This window comes from Peromyscus eremicus, chromosome 17, assembly GCF_949786415.1.
Source record: "Peromyscus eremicus chromosome 17, PerEre_H2_v1, whole genome shotgun sequence".
In the NCBI taxonomy this organism is placed as follows: Eukaryota; Metazoa; Chordata; class Mammalia; order Rodentia; family Cricetidae; genus Peromyscus; species Peromyscus eremicus.
In genome coordinates this window covers 5,499,969-5,521,088 of record NC_081433.1, presented here as the reverse complement: position 1 = coordinate 5,521,088, position 21,120 = coordinate 5,499,969, and the positions used below count along the sequence as shown (strand labels likewise).

The 21,120-nt window shown below is 45.9% G+C and overlaps 1 protein-coding gene across 1 annotated transcript in view; it reads right to left on the bottom strand.

The window, feature by feature from the left end:
• Window positions 1-5,641: 5,641 nt before the first annotated feature.
• Window positions 5,642-21,120, bottom strand: part of Myo16 (myosin XVI) — a 363,210-nt gene continuing 347,731 nt past the window's right edge. Inside the window, exon 34 of the mRNA XM_059244646.1 lies at window positions 5,642-6,054. Within this exon, the coding sequence (XP_059100629.1) occupies window positions 5,827-6,054 (228 nt within the window). The 3' untranslated portion in view covers window positions 5,642-5,826. The remainder of the gene's footprint in view (window positions 6,055-21,120) is intronic.

Below are 21,120 nucleotides of genomic sequence, written 5' to 3'. Positions count from 1 at the left end.
GTCTAGGGAAGATGGGATTTCATAAGCCCTTTCAGTTTTGAGGGGATGACAGAAATTATGATACCAGTGGACAGGTACTGTGGGGAAGGCATATGAAAACTTAGAATGTTCTCATCCTGGAATGTACTGCATGCTGAGAAACATTCAGATTTTTGCCCACCCTTTGATCCTTGTGTGACAGTACAAATGTGATCTTAGAAAATTCTTCATGACTCCTTTAAGAAAAAAAAAATCAGTATTTTCTTTAGATTTTTATAGTACCCCATATTTCACCTTCATCAAACTTGGCGATGCTGCTTGAGACATGATTATGTGTGGAGTGACCTTTGTAGGGAGTGGACTTTGGAGCATTTCTCCTGCCCACTGCAACGGGACCTTGAAGGAGCTGGAAATGCATCTACCGGACAAGGAGACCCAGCACCAATGTCCCGTGTGCAGAAGGGAACTTCAGAAAGACATGCAGCTTGAAATCAGTACACCTGTTTTAGGTGTCACAGAGACTTTCTGTGTAATGGCCGCTCAGCTCGGGAGAGCGGCAGCAGCTCCCCAACAGCAGAAGCAGAAGGAGCCCTGGCATTCCAGCCTCACGACTGTTCAGAAGTTAGTCTGGTCGTAGCAAGATGATCTTACTGAACACGTTCATGAAAGTTCCACTGTGGGGTCCCGCTGTGGAAGTCTGTTTCTCCAGGCACCACGTGAGCTGCTCTGTCCCAGTGAAGTACAATGTGTCCCCCAAAATAGGCTCAACGTCTTCTCAGCAAACAGAAGGACCGATGCTCGGGAAATAATGACTACACATCATGGACTCTCAGCTCCTTTGTGTCTTAAATCTTAAAGATCAAAAACTCAAATTGAACTTGGTGTTAGTCTGTTTTTCTGTGGAGCTTTGGCCCTTCTTTAGAATATATCAATAATCTCATTCTCTTTTATTTCTTTAGACATTATGCACTAAATGGTAACATCAGGGGACATTCTCTTTCATTTCTTTAGACATTATGCACCAAATGGTAACATCGGGAGAATGTGAGGCTGCTAGTTGCCTTCTTTGAAGCAGTCCGTATTCCCTGGGGCTTTGGAGAAAGACAAGGCAGTACATGTGCCTGGAGGTGGGGGTTGGGGTGGGTGGGTGTTGCAATGGCTAAACTCAAAGGCAGTGAGAACATGGGGGGCATCCCCATTACACCTCAACAATGGGATGAATGCATTACTCATTCATCTTGAATTAGTTTCCTGTAAGAAACTCCTACCATTGAGATGTCCCGGTTCACTGCATAAAACCCAGATGACAGTCCTCTGGTGTTGGAGTACACACAAGTGACATTTAAGTATAAATACACTTCAAAAACCCTGGAGAATGATCTGAGAAATTAAAACAGATGACAGATGTATGATAGGCTTCTAATAAAACTCACCCTTTGAAAATATCATCTTTAAAGTGTACAACGCAGGCTGGATTTTAGAGAAATTTGTGGGAACCATCACAATGGAACCTCGCAGGGGTCTGAAGAACTTAGGCAAAGTGGCAGAAGTATGAAAGTGATTCTTTCCAGGCTGAATCTTGGCTCCCACAGTGCTCTGTCATCTGAGGAGATCATTGTCACACACAGGGACACCTTGCAGAGCAAGCCATTGTTCACTGAGGAATTTATGTGATAGTCATTGCCTATGAATAGGAGGGAAGAGAAAGAGTGGGGTGGAGGGGCTGGGTTGAGGCTTCTGAGATGCGAATTTCCCATCCTGCACTGCGCAGCCCTGTGTGTGCTCCTAGACACAGTTTGAAAGATGAAATAAGTTTACACTGAAATTTACCTGGAACACAGTTTTAATTTTCCTCCCTGGCCAATTTAAGAATGCTTTCAATGAGACTTGAAATCAAATCCGTTAACTCCTTGTCAAAAACTTACTGCTGAAAGTTGGTGGGTGAGGATTGTAGCTTGGCGTGCAGGAGGAGGGTAAGCTGGGCTACTGTGGGGCATCAGATGTGTGTGTGTGTGTGTGTGTGTGTGTGTGTGTGTGTGTTCCCATGTGCATGTTGAGGCCAGAGGTCAGCCTTTTGTGATGTTTCTTTGCGGTGCCCACCATTTTCCCTTTCTTTTTGTTCATGATCTTTTACCTAGTTAGGCTGGGCTATGTGACCAGTGAGACCCAGGGACCTCCCAATCTCTGTTTCCCCAGGACTTGGGTTGTAATCATACACCACCACACTAAACTTCTTTTACACAAGTCCTGGGCACTTGAACACAAGTCCTCGTGCTTCTGTGATAAGCACATTACCTACTGATCCATTTCCCCAGCCTCCAACCCTGGCGCTTGTATGGACACGGGCCTTGAGTTTGATACCCAGCTGGAATCTGACAGCCACTGAGTTCTGGCAGAACTCTAGCCATCATGCTAAGCTAGGAAATTTGTAATATATTATTTTTGTCCAAACAAAGTAATTAATATTTCTGAGTGAAGTCCTTTCACCAATCTTGAATTTTAATTGGTTGTTACTTTTATTGAGTAGATTTATATAATCATAATTCTACTAAATCAGATACCACTACTTAAGAATAGTAATGAGGTATTTTTTTCCACTCTGGAAAATATGTTTTAAGTCATCTTAACTCAATATAAACATTTTGATAGTAGTTTTTAGAGGTCCCTCATAAATAACATTAAAAAAAAAGAAATAGAATAGGTAGTGTTTGAATGTAGCATCATAATTCTTACCAATTATATTGTTAAACGTAAGGTTGCAGGTCTAATAATATATCATAATTCATACCTTATGGTCTGGTGGCAATTAAAATGCCATCTTTCTTTGCAACCACATGTAACTGAACATTGCTTTTGTGAAATAATGGTCAGGGCTTGATTATTCAGAACTCTGCCTCTTTTGACTTACTCACGGCGTTACCCTCATTACAGAGCTCTACTGAGGACTTGCAATGTACACAAAGTGCTGGACTTGATCTCAGTTATTACGGCTAGTAATTAAGGATACTATGGGGCCGGTGCTGCTGACTGTGCCATCCCCTGCCATGTGAGTTCCATAGTCTCAATTACACACACAGCAATGAATGCACAGGGCCACTTCTCTCCATAGTCAAGAAACAGACAGCCAAACACAGATGGCCTCACGCTGATGGAGGAGTGGTCGATTACAGTCTACAAGGGGTTGGCTTCTGGCCTCTGGAGGTCAACCAGTGGCCTCTGGAGAGACCAAATAGTTCATACTTTGTGATGCCCACAGTATTGCAGTGGTTGAGTTCCTTAGGTTGTTCAGGTCTCTAGGCTCATGGACCCATCTTCATGTAAAGTCTCCCTACAATGGCCTTGTAGCATAATCTCACACAGTTGTGTGTCTGAAAAAAGTCACCTACACTGAAGGTTTTACAGCTATACTTAAAAGTAAGAAGTTGACAATGTCAGGAAGTCATGTCATAGTGCCGTGCTGGAACTATAGAGACGAAAGGCGATATTTGGAGGGACATCTTTAAAACTCATATCTGTGATTTCGGTATTAATGTAAGAGTGACCTTCTGGGTGTCCGTCAGTGCCACTGAGCCTCTGAGTGTTCTCCAAGTTGACAGATTGCAGTTGAGGCCTTAGTGTGACAGCAGGAGGAAGTGAACCTTGGAGGGGTGACAAGGTCCTGAGAACAGACACAGTGGTCCTGTGATAGACACTCCAGTAGCCTTGTTCCCTCTCTCCCTTTTCTCTACCACGAGAACATATGTTGAGAAGATGGCAATCTTCAAACCAGCCACTGCCCCTCACCAGACATCAGCTCTCAAGGGAGCCCAGAGCTTGGCCTTTCTGGTAAACACCAAGAGCTCTGAGAACAGGTGTTTTCTAGTCCATTTCCTTAGGGTAACTTTCTGGACAGCCCAAACCAGACAGCTCATTTTAGTAACAGCATCCACACAGTCTGAGCGCTGCACACAGGAGCAGTGCCGGTGGCCTATGGTCTGCTCTGTGTGGGGAGCCGTTCAAGCTTCGGATCGACCCGGATCATCCAGAGTTTACAATACACCAGGGCTGGTGGAGGCCAAGGAAGTCTAGTCAGTAAGGAGCAAGCTCATGCCTAGCCCGTGGGCTGGATTCAGAGAGACAGAAGTGAAGAAATGATAGGGGGCTGGCTGGATCTGGCCAGGGGCAAACTGAGCACCTCCTCGACTTTTGGAGGGCAATGGGGATGAGTCATGATATTTCATTCTGCCTGTTCTGATGTCCTGGAGGAACTGTGGTCCCCAGGTGAGCTAATTTTTAGATGCAATGTGTGATCTCTCCTGGAGCGTTCCTTTCAAGTGCCAAGCCACCAATCCAGAGCTCCCATCTCAATGGCCCCCTTTATTGCAGGGCCAGCTGTATCCAGAGCCCCGGACAGGTCTCAGGGGGGTCAGTTCTGGGTTGCTTGCTGTGGCTCTGCTCTGCAACTCACTTCTAGATTTTTTTTTATTTAAGCACCGTGCACTCCCTTTGTTCGAGCAGGTGTCTCCCGAAGCTTACAAATAGCTGCAGAGACCAGAACATGAAAGAAGTTTGGATAGAGGTGCTCCATCGCTCCTACATAGCTGACCAAGAGACAGGAATTCCCAGAAGATGGCACTGACCACAAATGACTGAAACAACAGAACACGGTTGCACCCTTTTATTGGCACAGTAGCTTTGTAACGGCTGAAATGAATAAAGTGGTCCAAGTGGCGGGAGACGGTGGCAGGTGGCTGGTGGAGCCACTGCTGCTCGGGACTCACTGACAGTGGGCAGAAAGACAGGGAGAAGGAAGGCCATCGCACGCAAGCACGCACGCACGCACGCACGCAGCGGGTGGGGTGCACAGTGAGGGAATCATGCAGTGTTCCCAGGGAGAGCAGGACTCTGCTCCATCCCATGAGGTTCAGCCTGCTAAGTTAAGTTACCACTGAGTCTTGTGTCCCCAGCTAGGAACCTGAAGCCATATGTTTTGATCCATAAACATCCTGCCATCTATGTCGAGCTCAGGAGTTGGGTGGGGATGAAGCTTAACCGACCGACGAATGCAAAGCCACATGTGTTCAAGGGAAACGCTGGGTGCGGGAAAGGGCAGAAGAACATGAAATAGAAACTCTAGTTCTCAACCTGCATTCCTGCAAGGGTCCGCTAAAGCCAAGGCAACACACAGTCCCCAGGCCTTGAGGGGCTTTGGGTTAAAAATAAGTATGTGGAATTAAAAAAGAAAAAAATCCCTAGAAATGATGTTTTAAAATCTGCATTTGGAAGAAAGGGAACACACCGGGTGCTTAAAGTTATAAAACACAGTAATAAACATGTAAAACAATCGTCGGGTTTGTGATTCTAAAGACACACAAACATCTACAAAGAAATGAATCGTACATCCTATGCGCTGCACCGTGTGAAAGCCACTGGTGGGGTAGTGGCTAGTGTGGAGTGTCCTAGAAACAGCTGCCTGGAGGACCTCTTCCCACTGCTCTGCCCTCCTGCCTCGTCTGCATGCCTCCTCGGCTCTCTAGCTATCTGGGAGCAGTGTGGCCCTAAAATTCAGTGTGCTACCAAGAAATGGAGAAGGAACCAACACACACACAGAGGCACTCACACACACACAGGCATGCACACACACACACACACACACACACACACACACGCACACGCACACACACACACACACACACACACACACACGCACGCACATACATACACACAGGAGGTCTTGGGTAGTTATCATTAGTGTCCTGTGCTTTTGTGGAGATGCCTGGAGAGGAGGCCTCAGGCATCAGAGGGCAGCCTCTTGCCCTGTTCCTGCAGTCACTAGATAGCTCAGTCATGTGGCCACAGTCTCGGTTGTCAGATGCTGCTGTCCCAGAGTTGGGAAGGCAGCCTGGTGCAGGAGCCCCCCTCGGGCTTCTTTAGGAGCGTGGGCTTCTTGCAGGGTGGCGGTGGTGGTGCACGGGGCTCCGGGTGCTGCAGGGCATCCTGCCAGCCTTCCCTGGCCTCGCAGAGCTTCCTCCTCCAGTCCAGCAGCTCCTGCAGAGCCACGCTTTCATTCTCAGAGAGCCTCAGCTGATGGATGACCTGCAGCAGAAGAGAAGAAGCAGGGTCGCTGCAGATGTGACTGAGCTGAGGGCAGCGGGATCTATGACAGCAGGGTGCCAGGGGGTGAAGGGCGAGGCTGGGCCGCAAAGAGTCAGTGGCTTCCACACCTCCAGCAGCAAGACCACCAGAAATGGTATGAACCCAGGGGGCCAGAAATAGTCATCAGGAAGACTACAGAACAGTTCTCATGTACTGCACCTCCCAACGGTACAAGCGGCAGCAGCAGCAGCAGCAGCAGTAACTTGCCCTGCATTCCCTGAGTTCCCCAACACTCCTGTGCCAGCTTGCATTTTCTCATGAATTCTGCTCTGAATTTGCTTCTAGAAAAAAAAAAAAAAAAGACTATTCAAGCGTTACCCCGCTGCAGGAGCCCCTCGCCCATCTGCACGCACAATGGACAGGCACACAGGACTATCAGGGTGACACGCCCCACCTCAACCATATACTCAGAACAGCTGTTAGAGCTGGGCCCTGCTGATGTTGAAACCGTTCCCAAACATGGATGTCATAAGAGCGAGGCACTCACACGCCGCTTGCTGGAGGGAGGCTAGCTGTGGCTGAGAACACACTTGCCACCTGCTGCGGTCTCCAGCCAATCTCTGTGTTTGGACAATGAAGCAGAGACTTCTGTCTAGGCACTGGGTGCTCCCTCAGAGGCCGAGCTCCCTAACACAGGCACAGTCCCCACTGTGGAGGACAGCCCCTGACAGGCAACAGCATTAGCTGCTTCCACGTGGTTTACAATGGTTCCTGAAAGCTGCCCCAGCTTCAGCCGGGGCACAACGGGGAAGAAGGTTGTCTTGCTAGGAGAGTCTCTTTTCTCCCAGTGGTTGGAGATCTATTAGGCAGATCATTACGGGCACCATGCTCTGGCTATTCTAACATGAAAAAAAAATTCATAAAAAGAATGAGATACTAGAAGCCAGAGGGGGAGTGCTGGGGGACAGCTGGGAGAAAACTCGGAGATGGTTCACCCCATCCCAGGCCCCCAAAGGCTGTGCACCACTTCCATCTTATCACAACTTCTGGTTAAACCGGAGAGCTGAATCCAGTAGGACACGCAATGTGACTCTGACATGCAGAACGTTGCCTAGAAAGACTGGCCTTGCTGGCGGTCCTTATCCAATCCTGAACCCACACCCGAGGGGGCTGTGCACCCATGCAAGGTGGTCATGAAGGTCAGATCCGTATTCAGAGTCCTTATCAGCAAAAGGGATTTCCTAAATGAGCGGATCTCACATAGGAAATGATCATCAAGGTGGCTGCAGCACCTCAGTGTGGACACCTCTGGGCTCCTGGACTCCTTGGACTGTCTCATCCCCACCACACCCTCAACACATCTGGAGAAAAGATCTCCAAAGCAGGAGGGACCCTTAGTATTTTTGTAGGTCTCCAGGATGACCTGTACAGAGCATAATTCTACAGATGATGTCCGTGGAAGGCAGACTGCTTCTACCTACCGTGGAATGAACCAAGAAAGTGGGACTTTGGGGAATGCACAGAGTTTATTCAGTTAATAAATGTTGTGGAGGGCTAACTTGTACAGGCAGCTTTCTGTGAACCAGGCTCCTCCTATGAGTTCTAAAGAGTTGGTGCTTTGTGGATGAGGACACCGAGACACGTCACTCAGAAAAGGTGGCTTCAGAGCCTGTGTTCTAAGGTGTGACTTTGTCCAGCTTGTCATTTAACATTGCTGTCCAGACTCTCAGTGAAGAGGGTGCTAGGGTCTCCTATTCTAGACTCACCTCCTTTTGCTAAGTGTGAGACACCATTGTGACTCTTCATGAGTGCATTTTATTGCTCAGCTCCCCTCCACTAGTGTGGGAGTCCACTGAGGCCATTCTCCTGTGCTCTGTACATGTGCAGCATCCTCACGTGAGCTCCTTCGCTCACATTCAGCATGTAGTGTTGAGGAGGGAACAGTCACTTTTCTTTAGGAGTGTGGTCACTGCTACGTTTCCCCATCATCCCCAGTGGATGATCTCAAGCCCGTTCACGCACGTGGCAGCTCTAACTGGACTGAATGGGTTAAGACAGTCAAACAAACACATAAATGAATGAAGAAAACATGTAAGAGAAGGACACATAGTTAGAGGGAGATGTGATGGGGGATTCTGGATTCTCAGGGGAGTGGAAGGAGGGGATTGAGAGGCGGATATGATCAAGATACATTGTATACATGTGTGTAAGAAAATTTTAAGGAATAAATAAAAGTAAGATTTAAAAAACTAAAGGAAAAAACACACTTATATTCAGAGGTACTACAATGAGAGCAGATACTTACTCCCTAACAGAAATACAGGAAGCCCAAGAGCAGGGAAACACGGATAGTGTTATTGAGAGTCAACCCAATGGAGAGACAGCCTTCAGAACTCAGAGTGAAATAAAGACGTCACACAAACAAAAATGTCCTCAGAGATCTTGTGTTAACAGAAACACAAAAGGAAGGTTTCTCTTTATATAGGAAGAAAGTGATCTCAGATGGGAAAAAAGTAAAATTGAAGGCTCAGGAACACTGTAATTAGCAAGCCTACAGGTAAACATCAATTAGGCACTTGGACTGTCTCCTAGACTGCAAGTCACACACAAAACACACGGGTCTGCCAACAGTAACTGCACAAGCCCGAGGGATGGAGGAAAGGTTAAAGCCTTAGTTCTGGAAATGTCAGGAAAGCGATAGAAGCAATAAAATACGCTAGAATGTAATGAGTCTAGCATGCATATCTCACCCTCCAGTCAAACCAAGAAAGCAGTGGTTCTCAGCCTTCCCAATGCTGCGACCCTTTAATACAGTTCTTCACACTGTGCTGACCCCCAACCATAAAATTATCTCCTTGCTACTTCGTAGCTGTAATTTTACTGCTGTTATGAATCATAATGCAAATATCTGATAGGCAGGATATCTGATCTGGGATCCTTAGAGGGGCCATGACCACAGGTTGAGAACTACGGCAAAGGACTGGAAACAGTGTTGAAGCTAGGAACTACAACAAAAGAAAGCAAGTAACAAATGCTCAGTTTATCTATGAGGAAGCCAGGTAAGGCAAGGTTGTGACGGAGACATGTTTCTAACAAAGCGTCAAATTCAAAACCCCAACAAAAGGACCCTCGTCTCCACTCAGCAGATGGCATCGGGCTCTCCAGTGGCTGTGCCTCTCTCTCTCTGTGCCAGGCACAAACACCCGTCTGTATTTCCACTACAGCATGAGTTCCTTTCAGCATTTTCCATGACAACCAAAAAGTGGCCAGATGTTAAACCTCCACTAAACCTCCAAAAGGAACAGCTTTGAAGTCGGCACCACACACCAAAGCACACAGGTGCCGGTCTCCCGGTGACTCTAGTTGCCGATACCAATGAGACTTGTTAGGAGGGAAGTTGACAGAAAATGTCCCAGATCTCCAGCTTGAGTCATGGTGTTTTATCCTGTGAGTTCCTATGTGTGTGTTCATGTGTGCATAATTGTGTGCAGACAAGAGTATGAGTGTGTGTGTGTGTGTGTGTGTGTGTGTTGTGTGTGCAGGTTATAGAGCAACCTCGGACATTGCTTCTCAGGCACCATCTCCTTTGGTTTTTAAGGCAGAGTCGCTCATTGGTCAGGAGCTTGCTAAGGAGGCTAGACAACCCCACAGACTCACTTGTATCTGTCTTCCCATTGCTGGGATTGCAGGAAGGTGCCGTTTATAGGAGTTTTCATTTGTTTGTTTGTTTTTAATGTGTGTTCTGGTGCTGAACTCAGTCCCTTATGTCTGCACAGTAAGCACTCACTGACTGGGCAATATCCCCAGTCTTTGCTTTTTTGTGTGTGTCGGGGAGGGGTTCTCTCTTTTGAGAGCTTTGCTGCATTTACTAAAAATACTCAAATTCCCAAGTACATTATAAAATGTGAAGCTCTTGCACACAAACCATTAGCAAGACCTTCCTTAATGAGGGTGTCGATGGTTTGAATACTGAGGAGAGTCCAGAGGAACATTATCTTGAAGTCAACAGGCTTTCAGTGGTTCCCCAATAAGTGAAAATCTGACTGATACTTTCGATAATCAGCTGGAGCTCAGAATAAAGCCTTTCTTGGGAGAATACCACAGAACATTCCTTAGATTCTATTTTGGAGATTAGTAGCGATTGAGGGAAATTTATTAGGCATAAAAGGAGAGCTGGCAGAACTGCATAAAAGGGATTCCAGAATGCCAGTATTATTGTTCTTCATTAAAAAATAAGCTTGGTCACAGGTATGTCTAAATGGCAGTTAGGCATTCCAAAAGCCCTTTGACACAGAGGGATTTCAAGACTATGGTCTTCAGAGGTTTGCCCTCAAAGGAAATCACTCTGGGGCTAATAAGATTTAATCTGCTTCATTTAGATCTATTAAATTTATTAGATTGCAAAACCCACGTATCATGGTCTCATAGGCGATAAAAAGGCTTTGGTATCTCAGACTAACAAGCCAGGGCTGTTCTGTCCAGGAGAGCATAAACAAGAAGCGTTTTGAGTACCACCCAGCGTCATAGAAATACCCACGCCAGCATCTGTCCACTTTTGCAATCTTCCGTTCTATCAGTAACAAAAAACACACATCGATTCTTTAACTGCCGTTTGATATTTCCCGGATAAACTGAATGTTATCATTAAAAGGGAAAGCTGATTTTGGTAACAAAAGTATCATTTTGCTTCTGAAATCGAATCATTTCTTTTTAAAGAGAGGGAAAAAAAAAACCCACAGGAGGTCAGGGTGCTGCCACACCTGAGCAGGGTCAGCTGGCTTCCCATGAAGTGTAATTCACCCATTTAAGACAGAAGTTCCCCTTCCTCATCTTCCCCTCTGGAAGGTTGCACAGAACCGTCATTAGCATTTACAGGCAGAAGGCAACCGTTACACCGAGGCATAAAAGGCACCCCCTCTTTTTCAAACCTTTGGAGCACTTGGGCCAGTCCTGGGCTGTATAAACATAACACACGCCCTGATTTAAGGGAATGCCATGGATGCCTTGCCATGACACCCACAACACAGACAGATCAGCTAAGCACGGGAGATCTGCTTACTAGAACTCAGTTTTTAACCATGTGCCTTGGTTAAAAGGTACCTTGGTAGAAGGTTTGCAGAGAGTCAGGGTTTTTAGGGGGATGATCAGCTGAGCAACTAGGAAAGGGAACTAACACAGAAGGGGTTTTCCTGGAAAGGTGGGGGACCTCTAAGTCTGTGTAGATATGTTGTCGTAGTGATCCTGGACTCCACTCTTTACAGGCATCGTGAAGCCATGGTGGATGTAGAGTTGGTACTGAGTGGCAGCATAGCCTGAAGAACCGCCCTCTGGAGAGTAGAGACCGGGCTGGATGTTGCCTCTGGCCCTAGAGCTTGGTCACAGTATAGCTCACCATCGTTTAACCAGTAAGAACTGGGAGAGGGATGGGTGAGCGGCATGCACAGGTGACTTGTGAAAATGCGGCGTGAGCATAGAGCGGCTGCAGAGTCTTGACATTGCTAGCTCCTTCGACTTGATAAAGTTCCCTAGAATTCCCGAAAGAATCTCGATGCCCAACTCAAATAACATCCAAGGAAAGGACTTCTCCCAGCAAATGGCCTAGGAAATGGACCAGAGCTCCTCCTTTGCTATGGGAGAGACACTCTCCAGATACGGAGCCATGCTGGAGTCATGATGTAAGTGTGAGTTAGGTGAGGTCGTTTATGACAGTCTCAAATGCGACTTTCAACCAAGGAAAGCTGGCACAGGCAGAGAGTGGAAGGGCGAGAGCCATTTTCCTGTTTTAATTTTAGGCATCAGATAAAAATACTATGAGCATGTTTTTATGAGCAATTGAAGCAACTCTTTTAAAACACTTGATTATTCTTTTACGTGTGTGAGGGTTTTGTCTACATGCATGTCTGTGTACCGCATGCATGCCTGCTGCCTGCCTTGGTCAGAATGCCACGGAACTGGAGTTACAGGCAGCTGTGAGCTACCAAGTGAATGTTGGGAACTGAACTTGGGTCCTATGCAAGAGCAGCAAGGGCTCTGACCAGTCAAGCTGAGCTTTCTCTCCAGCCCCCTCGAACAACTCTTAAACACAGTGGTTCTGGAACAGTGGTTGCATGCTCAGGAGTCCTCACGGTAAAATGTTTGCATATGTTCGTGATTTTTCTTTTTTAAGGATTGCAATCATGCTTTGCATTGTTTGAACACGTTCTTCTGTGGATTTTTGTCATCTTTCTACTTCATGTAAAGGAAAATCAATACAAGTAATCTATATGGTCTTGCAGAGTAGATAGCTGGAAGGAGTCAATGCATTCTGTTTCTCCTCCAGGCGAATCTCAGTGACAGTTGAGAGGCAGGGCGGCTTGAAGGCTGCCCTGTACCACACATAGAAAGCAGCTGTGGAGGTTATGTGCCATGGCAGGAATGACCAAGCTGATAGAAACTGTGCATGTTTCTGTCAGTCCCTCCATGGTCCTGGTTTCAGCAGTGACTGGGCTAGATACATTCTCTACCTGAGTGTTACAAATCTTCAGCTTTCTGTAAGGCTTTTATGCTACTTGATCTGTAAATTTGTTTAGTTCATAGCTGCAAAATGAGCCAAATGGATAGAGATTTTATGTAGCGCTGTGCATACATGTAGCTAGCACTACTATAAGCTACTTGTAAGATGTTAAATGTCTAGGAGAAATGTTGATCAGTTCAATGGGCATCCATTACGGCTTGACCAGACCATGGCATCCTTTAGAGTCCAAGACAAGCAAGTAATTTCTAATCACATTCAGCATCCAGAGCATGGACTTAGAGTATCAGTGGAGTGACCATGAATGCCAGAACTGGGTTCAAGAGAAGGGAGGTATCCTATCATGATAAATTTCACTCGTGGGTTCATTTTTAAGAAAAAGACAAGGAATCTTGTCTTCATCCATCTCCATCTTCTCTATGGAAGACGGCAGAGGTCTACAATGTCAAGCAATGCCAGGCTCACCTTGTCACATTGAAAGCATTCTTATTCTGGGACGCTTCTCATGGCCCACAGACTCAGATGAGACTCTTTCACACATGGAAAGGCCCTGGGAACTTACTTAAAATGTGCTGCTGGGAAGCCCCAGGGATGTGGGTGGCCTTCCAGCCCCAGCTCGCTGTGCACTCAACCACGCCCACCCAGATGAGTTTGAATAGCCAGTGGGTGGGGTCCTGGAGTGAGAGGGCACTGAGAGACCTTCTGCTGGCAAAGAATAAGGAGACTTCAGCCACATGGATATAGTATGGCTCTTGGTTTGAATGCCTTCATAAACCAGATTCTTTGGTAGAAGATCCGATACCTGAAAACTGTTCTGTGATTTTCTGATTTAATATTCCAGAGATCCAAAGACTTTGACAACTCTTCTAATTTAGTTGTGAGAGGGTCACATGTCACAGTGCATAGAGAATCATAGAAATCAGATCCAAGAGGCTTATTTCACAACAAGCAGTATGAGCAGAGCCACCAGGAGACAGCTTTTGTGACCAGCACCCTCCTGTAAGGTCACACCACCTGACTCCACCCAGGTTCATCCACAGCAACACTAAATACTGTTCCTAAGGAGAGCTCCTGTAAGGAGGACACGAAGCCACGTGCGCTCAGAGACCTCTGTCTCTACAAGCCCCTGATACACCACATAGATATGGAGACAGCCAAGGTGCAAAGCCACTAACCAGCTCCTGAGGCTGCTTTTCCTCTAGTAAAGTCCCTTTCTCACAAGGTCTGCGACAGGAAGATCTCTTGACAGAACCAATGATCCTTATTAAAGAATTGTGCAGCCCAGAGCACACAGCTGGGGAGAAAAACCATGGTTTCACTATGTTTTCAGAGAGGCTGGATGATTTTGTGTTCAGAATTGAGATAGTGGCATAGTTTCTTCTCCCCTTGCTCAGACTGCAGAGTCTCCCATGCTGCCCCACAACGAGGAAATAATGGACTAGAAAAGATTAAGACAGTACTTGCTACAGTGATATGAAGATGAGGCTCATGCTTATTTTTTCTTTTAAAATATTTATTTAATCTTATGTGTATGTGTGTGTTTGCATAAGTTTATGTGTACCATGTTCATGCAAGAGCCCAAGGAGACAGGAAATGGGTGTCAGATCCCTTGGAACTGGAGTGGCAGAGTGTGAGCTGACCCATGGGTACTGGGAACTGAAATCAGGTCCTCCACAAGAGCAACAAATACACTTAACCATGGAGCCACCTCTCCAGCCCGTGTTCTTCTCATGAGTGAGACTTACAGCGACACCAGTGGTTAGAAAAACAGCGACCCTGAGCCTAAGTGGAAGCACACGGGTCTCAGGCCTCGGGAGGCCTGGTACTCTGCATCCGTTTGCTCACCTTCCAACAGCTTCCTGCCGTGCTATTAACAGAGCTCTACAGGGCGAACTTGTTAGATTGCTCATGTCTCCCAGACTTCTGATGGATGTGAACTCCTTTGGACAAAGCTAATTATTCCCAGTGAGTAACTGGTGCCCCGGATTTTACCTTAAGTCTTTCATTTCAAGGATAAAAATAATCTTTGTAAATAATTCAGATGTGAAGCCATATTGCTGCTCATTTATCACAGAATTGGTTTTTCTATTGACTATTTACCCAAAGGTGAAAGAGGCCTGTGCTGACATTTATGGAAATTGAAAGAGGGGCCATGCCCTGGGTGTCCAAATGCTAAAGATTAGTGTTTAAGATCGGATGCAAATCTTATTTCTATTCGCTGCTAACAAGACACTGGAAAAAAGAAAATCAGGAAACAAAATGTGAAAAGTAGACTATAAAATCAGGTATGCTTAAGTGAATCTTAAAGATGTGACCTAAAACAGATGAGACCCAAGACAAAGCCCATATTTGTTCTGCTGTTACTTCTTGTTGGGTTCTGGGATGGAATCTTACCCTTGCCGACCTGTCCTGCTATCTGGCTGGCTTGGAAAGGCTGCTACGGAGCTCAGGCTGGTCTCCAACACACCATCTTCTTTCCCCAGCCTCCCAAGCAGTTGAGGTTGTAAGTGTGAGCTACCATGCCCCATTGGAAAGCCTGTGGTTATTGGAGTGTGTCTGTCTCTATTTCTTAAAGTATAAAACAAAACAAACAGACAAACAAAATAAAAAAAAAACATCTCTTAAAGTAGAAATAGTGTTTGTGATTTGGTCTGAACAAAGTTGGTCCCTCCTAATTCGGGAAAAGTTGCCTGTGCGTCAATCCAGAGACATTTACATTTGATATTTAGTTCCTTTGTGGTCTCAGGTTTAGACATAGGGGGAGATATTCCCTGTAAGGTACAGGGAGGTTTTACTGACACCAGGCCTAGCTGTTTCTAGACCTTAGGAGTAGGTTCCTCCTTCTACATCTGGATGAGGTGATTTCCTGAAAAAGCAAGAACTATTCTTACTGGTAATAATTAGCATCATAAAAAAACACCTGCTGTGATTTCAATGGACATTTGTTTGCATTTGTTGCTGATTTTCTGCTATCAATTTATAAGGTTTGAAAAAAAAGAAATGCCTGTATGTTTCTTTATGTCAATTGAAAGTGATGAAACCCAGGACTGAGGATAGAGTTTGATGGTCCCACAAGTGTGAGGATCTGAGCTCCAATCCCTAGGACCCACTCAAAACCTGGAGAGGTGTAGAGTGTGCCCTGTATACTCAGCTAATGGAAGGCATCCCTGAGGGCAAGCTGGCTGGTTAGACGGGCCAACTGGTGAGCTCTGGGCTCAACTGAGACTCTGACTCAGTACATAAGGTGGAGGGCAAGCTTCCTTGTCAGACTGTCTTTGGGTTGCCAACCCACAAACAATGACATAGAGGCTTATTATTAAATATGAGAGCTCAGTCTATAGCTTAGGCTTGTTCCTAACTAGCTCTTATAACTTAAACTAACCCATTTCTACTAATCTACATGTTATCACGTGGGTTTTCACCTTCCTTTCATTCTGTATGTTCGACTCCCTCTGCGTCTCCTTGGCATCTCCTTTGTACCTCGATTATCTCCTCCTACTTCCTGTCTTTGCCCAGAAGTCCCACCCATACCTCCTGCCTAGCTATTGGTCATTCAGTTCTTTATTAAACCAGTCACAGCAATGCCTTTTCACACAGTGTACAAATATCCCACAACAGAGAGCAACTGAGGAAAATCCTGCCATTGTTAACTTTCATGATCCACCCCATACATGCAGGCAATGCACACATATCCACACACACGTTCACCTCCACATGGGACCATGCAGACACACACACACACACACACACACACACACACACACACAAAAGAAGAGAAAGTGACGAAACAATTATCTATGGTGGATGGCACGGGCCTAGCGAATATTTACAGTAACGGCCTGTTACTGTTAAATGACTTGGACCCGGGGAACTAATGGAAATGTTTAAAATCTGTTAGACTGGAAACACAAAAAAGCAAAAGTATGTTAAAACCCCCTTCCCCACATTTTCTTGGAATGATAAGAGAATTGTTACAAGTCAAAGGGAGCTTGACTGAGGACAATTAATCCACATCTCCCCTCCAAGCCTGGCATGCTCACAATCCCCCACAGCACTGCCCTCCTTCCCCTGCCTAAAACATTAGGCCTCTGTGCTGGAGCCTATCGGAAGGTACCAGAAGTTTTGGATGCACGGATTCTTGTCTTGTCCTCCTCTTTTCTCATATTTCAGTTCGGACACAGAGACGCAAACCATCCTTCCATTCTGTTTTTATTCCCTGCCATGGTGCCTGTTTGCACAGAAACCAACACCCACTGCCTGATGAAATTCCTGCATCCCGGGCCTGTCTCCATGTGGCAGGTCCACATTATTATTATTCTAGGAACCACCCGCAAGCACTGGGGAAAAGCTGGTTAAATATTGTTAGCACCTTTCACAGGCTCAGGAATTCATTGTTAGATGCTAAAGCCACTCGGCTGTAAGCGTAAAGTGAGAATGTAAACTCAGATACACAGGATGTCGTCGACCTTCCCAGGCTCTAGTGGCACTGTCTTCTAAGAGGTTTCCCTTTCCATCCATCAATTGACAGATAGATTTAAGTCTTTGTGAAAATGGAAGGAACTGTAGTTTATTCTGTAAGAATAACTAGTTTAAGAATAAACTTAGGAGAAGTCTATATTCTTCTGTAAGAAAGAACTTAAAAGCACCAAGCACCATCTATCTCCCTCCAGATGCCTCATGAAAAAACAACAGTGTAAACACACAGGTGAATTTGACGAGTCAAGGTGTGTGGAGGAAGCACATGGAGACATCTCAAGGTATCTTATCATTCAACAATAATTTATCAGGGCTAGAGAGACACCTTAGTAGTTAAGAGTACATACAACTCTTAGAGAGAACCCCATTCGGTTTCCAGCAGCTGTGTCAGGGGATTCACCACCATCTACAACGTCATCTCCAGAAGACCAAAGCCCCCGCGTTCCGAAGACACTAACACTCACATGCACATAGCCATACACATACACATAACTGAAAACAAAATAGATCTTTAAAAAAAAATCCCTAATAATTTGTTTGTATAGTTACTCTTGGAACATGGATGAGCATGTGTTCTTTTTTTTTTTTTTTTTTTTGGTTTTTCGAGACAGGGTTTCTCTGTGCAGCTTTGCGCCTTTTCCTGGAACTCACTTGGTAGCCCAGGCTGGCCTCGAACTCACAGAGATCCACCTGGCTCTGCCTCCCGAGTGCTGGGATTAAAGGCGTGCGCCAGAGCATGTGTTCTTAAGGCAACATGAAAACTGGGTTGTGGGATTTGAGCTAGGCTGGAAGGATGGGAAGGTGGAGGAGTGTGAACAATAGTGCACATGTGTTGCTCACACCTATCTTCCAGTGATGGAACCGCAGAGATGTTATAGGCCCATTCACAGTGGAAACCACATCAGATTCAGCTTCGGGGAAATAACAGAACTGTGAAGGAGGAGGTAGGGAGGTAAGGCCCAGGCAAGTGAGGGCAGCCAGGACCAATCAGGCCTCCCCCACTGTCCTCAGAAGACAGAGGACAGGAGCCTAAGCCTACTTCTTCCCACCTGATGCATTAGCTGGCATCTTTACCTGCAATTTTCAAGGCACGGATGACCAGCTTTGAGGAAAGTCAACACACAATACAGTCATTATAGGCATTTTTACAGTTAGCCTCCTTCTCCTCTCCAGGCCTGCATTATAACTGTGGGAATTCCAGCTTTCCTTATTAAAGAAGCAGGCAATCACGTCTCCTCAGCTGCCAGGCACCTGCAGCTCTGGCTCTCCTCCTCTGGATGTTCCTCCCATCAGCAGCAGACATCAGTCTTCCCAGCTGGTCTGTGCTTGCCGCAGCTTCCTGGTTCCCCTGACTCTCAGGCTCCACTCAGCCCAGACGTACCCCTGCACAGTGGTCCTGGCCTCCTCTGACACAGTTCAACTCCCCTTCTCTCTGTTGATACTGCCTTGGGTGGATTATCCACTTTACCCAAATGCTGCTTAGTGCTTGTTCTCTCTGCTGGAACTGGACTTGCAGGGAGCAAGGGTATGCATTCTGCAGACCAAGGTATTCAGTGGACCAGGCCTGTGCCCAGCACAGTGAAGCCTCTGTGGACACTTGCTGGCAAACAGGTGAATGAACAAATAAATCTTTGAATATACAATTTTATGTAATCCACAATAGTACACACACACACACACACACACACACACACACACACACACAAAATCATGTGCCTTAAGTTGCATAATATAACATGGATAAATGCATTATGTAATTATATGATTATGATCAGTAGTAAAAATACTGGATAAGGATTCTTCTGGAACCCTTCACGCCGCGTGACTTTTTGATCCCATCCCTTCCAGAGCTGGTAACACAGAGTGTGAGTGTCCTATTTCCTAAGTTTATTGGTGTATTTTTAACATGGGCCTAAATAAAAAATATTTAATAAAGCTATGGAATATTACATCAATTTATTTGCCTTAACTCTTCTAGAACTGCCACTGGTTGACAATTAAATTGAGCTGGCAATTTATTGAGTACTGGTGTGTGCTTTCAATACAAAAGTAATTAAAATGCATTTGGTCCTCAACAGTACCAGGCTGTATGCATACACACACACACACACACACACACACACACACACACACCTCCAGAGTTACTCTTCCCAATACACACATGCACACGTACACACACACAGGCACACATGTGCACATTTATAAAGGAACAAAAAGCTGGCTGCACGAAGAGATCTGCATAACAGAGTCATAACCACAGCACTGCAGAGGTAACCACCCAGTTTGCTTGGAAGGCGCTCAAGAAGGCCATGTAAAGAATGAAGACATTGAAGAAGACTCGGGAAGGTCACAGTAAGCACAGGAGACATTTCTGGCAATGTTTTTAGCACTGCCCCCAGAAGCCAGTGCAAGCATGGCCTCACGCTGAAAACTCAGGGAGCCACTATTTTCTGATCCGAGAAATGAAAATTATCACCACTCACATGGATCTAAGCTCAAAGCCGGAGCAGTTAGATTCCTACATGTAAAAAGCAAAAGAGAACACCATCTTTGCAGAAAGCAAGAAGAAATTACTTTAAACCAATGACCCTGAGTTTATCAACAAACTTCCAAGGGTAGATGCCTAGAGAGGGTCAGGACATGGAAAGCCCAACACGGACACTCTCTCCAGGACTGCAATTCAACTAGAAGGAAATGCAAAAACATCCACCAGCAGAGTCAGGAAAGTAAACAAGTATGTAAATTACGGAGGGGAAGGAAAATTCAGAAGATTGAAACAAAGAGAATCCTGGACCTGATTTAAAAAGGATACTGCAGAATGAGCTTCAAGCCGACAGGAAATGATGCCGGAGCATCACCAGCATCAGTAACGCAGGGTGGCCTTGGTCAGCACTGCCAAGATGCTAGCTAGCCCTCTCCAGCACACTGTGTTTCTTTTTGTTTGATGGTACTGATTGGTTTTGGTCAACTCAGTAGGAGCCACAATCGTCCAGGAAGAGGGAACCTGGACTAAGGAACTGCATCTCTCAGACTGACCTGGAGGCAAGTGTGTGGATCATTTTCTTGATTCATGATTGATGTGAGAGGGAGGCCACTCCTGGGCTGCTGGTCCTGGATTGTATGAGGAAACAGGCTGAGCAAGCCATGGGGAGCCAGCCATAAGCAGTGTTCCTACATGGTCTGCTCTGCTTCAGTTTTTGTCTTGAGTTCCTGCTCTGATTTCCCTCAGTGGTTAGACTGACAGGGATGCATAAGCCAAAGAAACCCTTTTCTCCTCAAGTTGTTTATGACGGAGCATTTACGACAACAAGAAGCAAACTGAGACTTTTGAAAGTAAAGTGACAAGACTGCCCAGGAAGTTTCTACGCACGCAGATCGACGGGGACAACTATGAAGTATAAAGGTCAGGCGTGGAGTGGAGAAGGGCTGACATGATTGGCCCCAGTAGACTAAAATTTGGTACATGTCTGTTACAATCAGCAAGGCAACCACAAACACACAAGGTTATGCAGGTAAGAAACCAGGAGGTCAATGGAAACAGGGGTTAAAGGTATTTCAAATCATCTAAGAGAAGCCACCACAGGGAAACAACAAAATGAGACAAAATAAAACCAAACAATGGAGACAAACAGAAAACACACAACAGAATGGGTTCTCCTAATCAGCCCTGTCAGTAACGACAAGAGGTGTATATGGTCTGTCAGAAAACTGTCAGGCTGTAGAAAAATAAATAAGACCCTTAACACTGCCATGGGTGATAGCTCTGGGTTAAATGGAGGAGCACATGTACTGAGTCGTGAGATGGACGTTTTACAGGAAGGGTGTAAGTGGTAAAAGTTGGGATTGTAGTCTCACAGCCCCAATAATTCTCCTTTAAGGGTGTGACTTGTATAGACCAGGGATTGGGTCTTGTTGAAGTTGTTTGGAAGATTCACAAGAGGAAAAGCTACACCTTCCAGGCAAGAATGGGAAGAGTAATGGAGTGGCTGGCCCAGGTCCAGACAAGGGGACCTCACAAGAAGGAAGGGTCCTGAGTGAAAAGGAAAGGGACATCAGGGACATCGTGCTGACCCCTCATG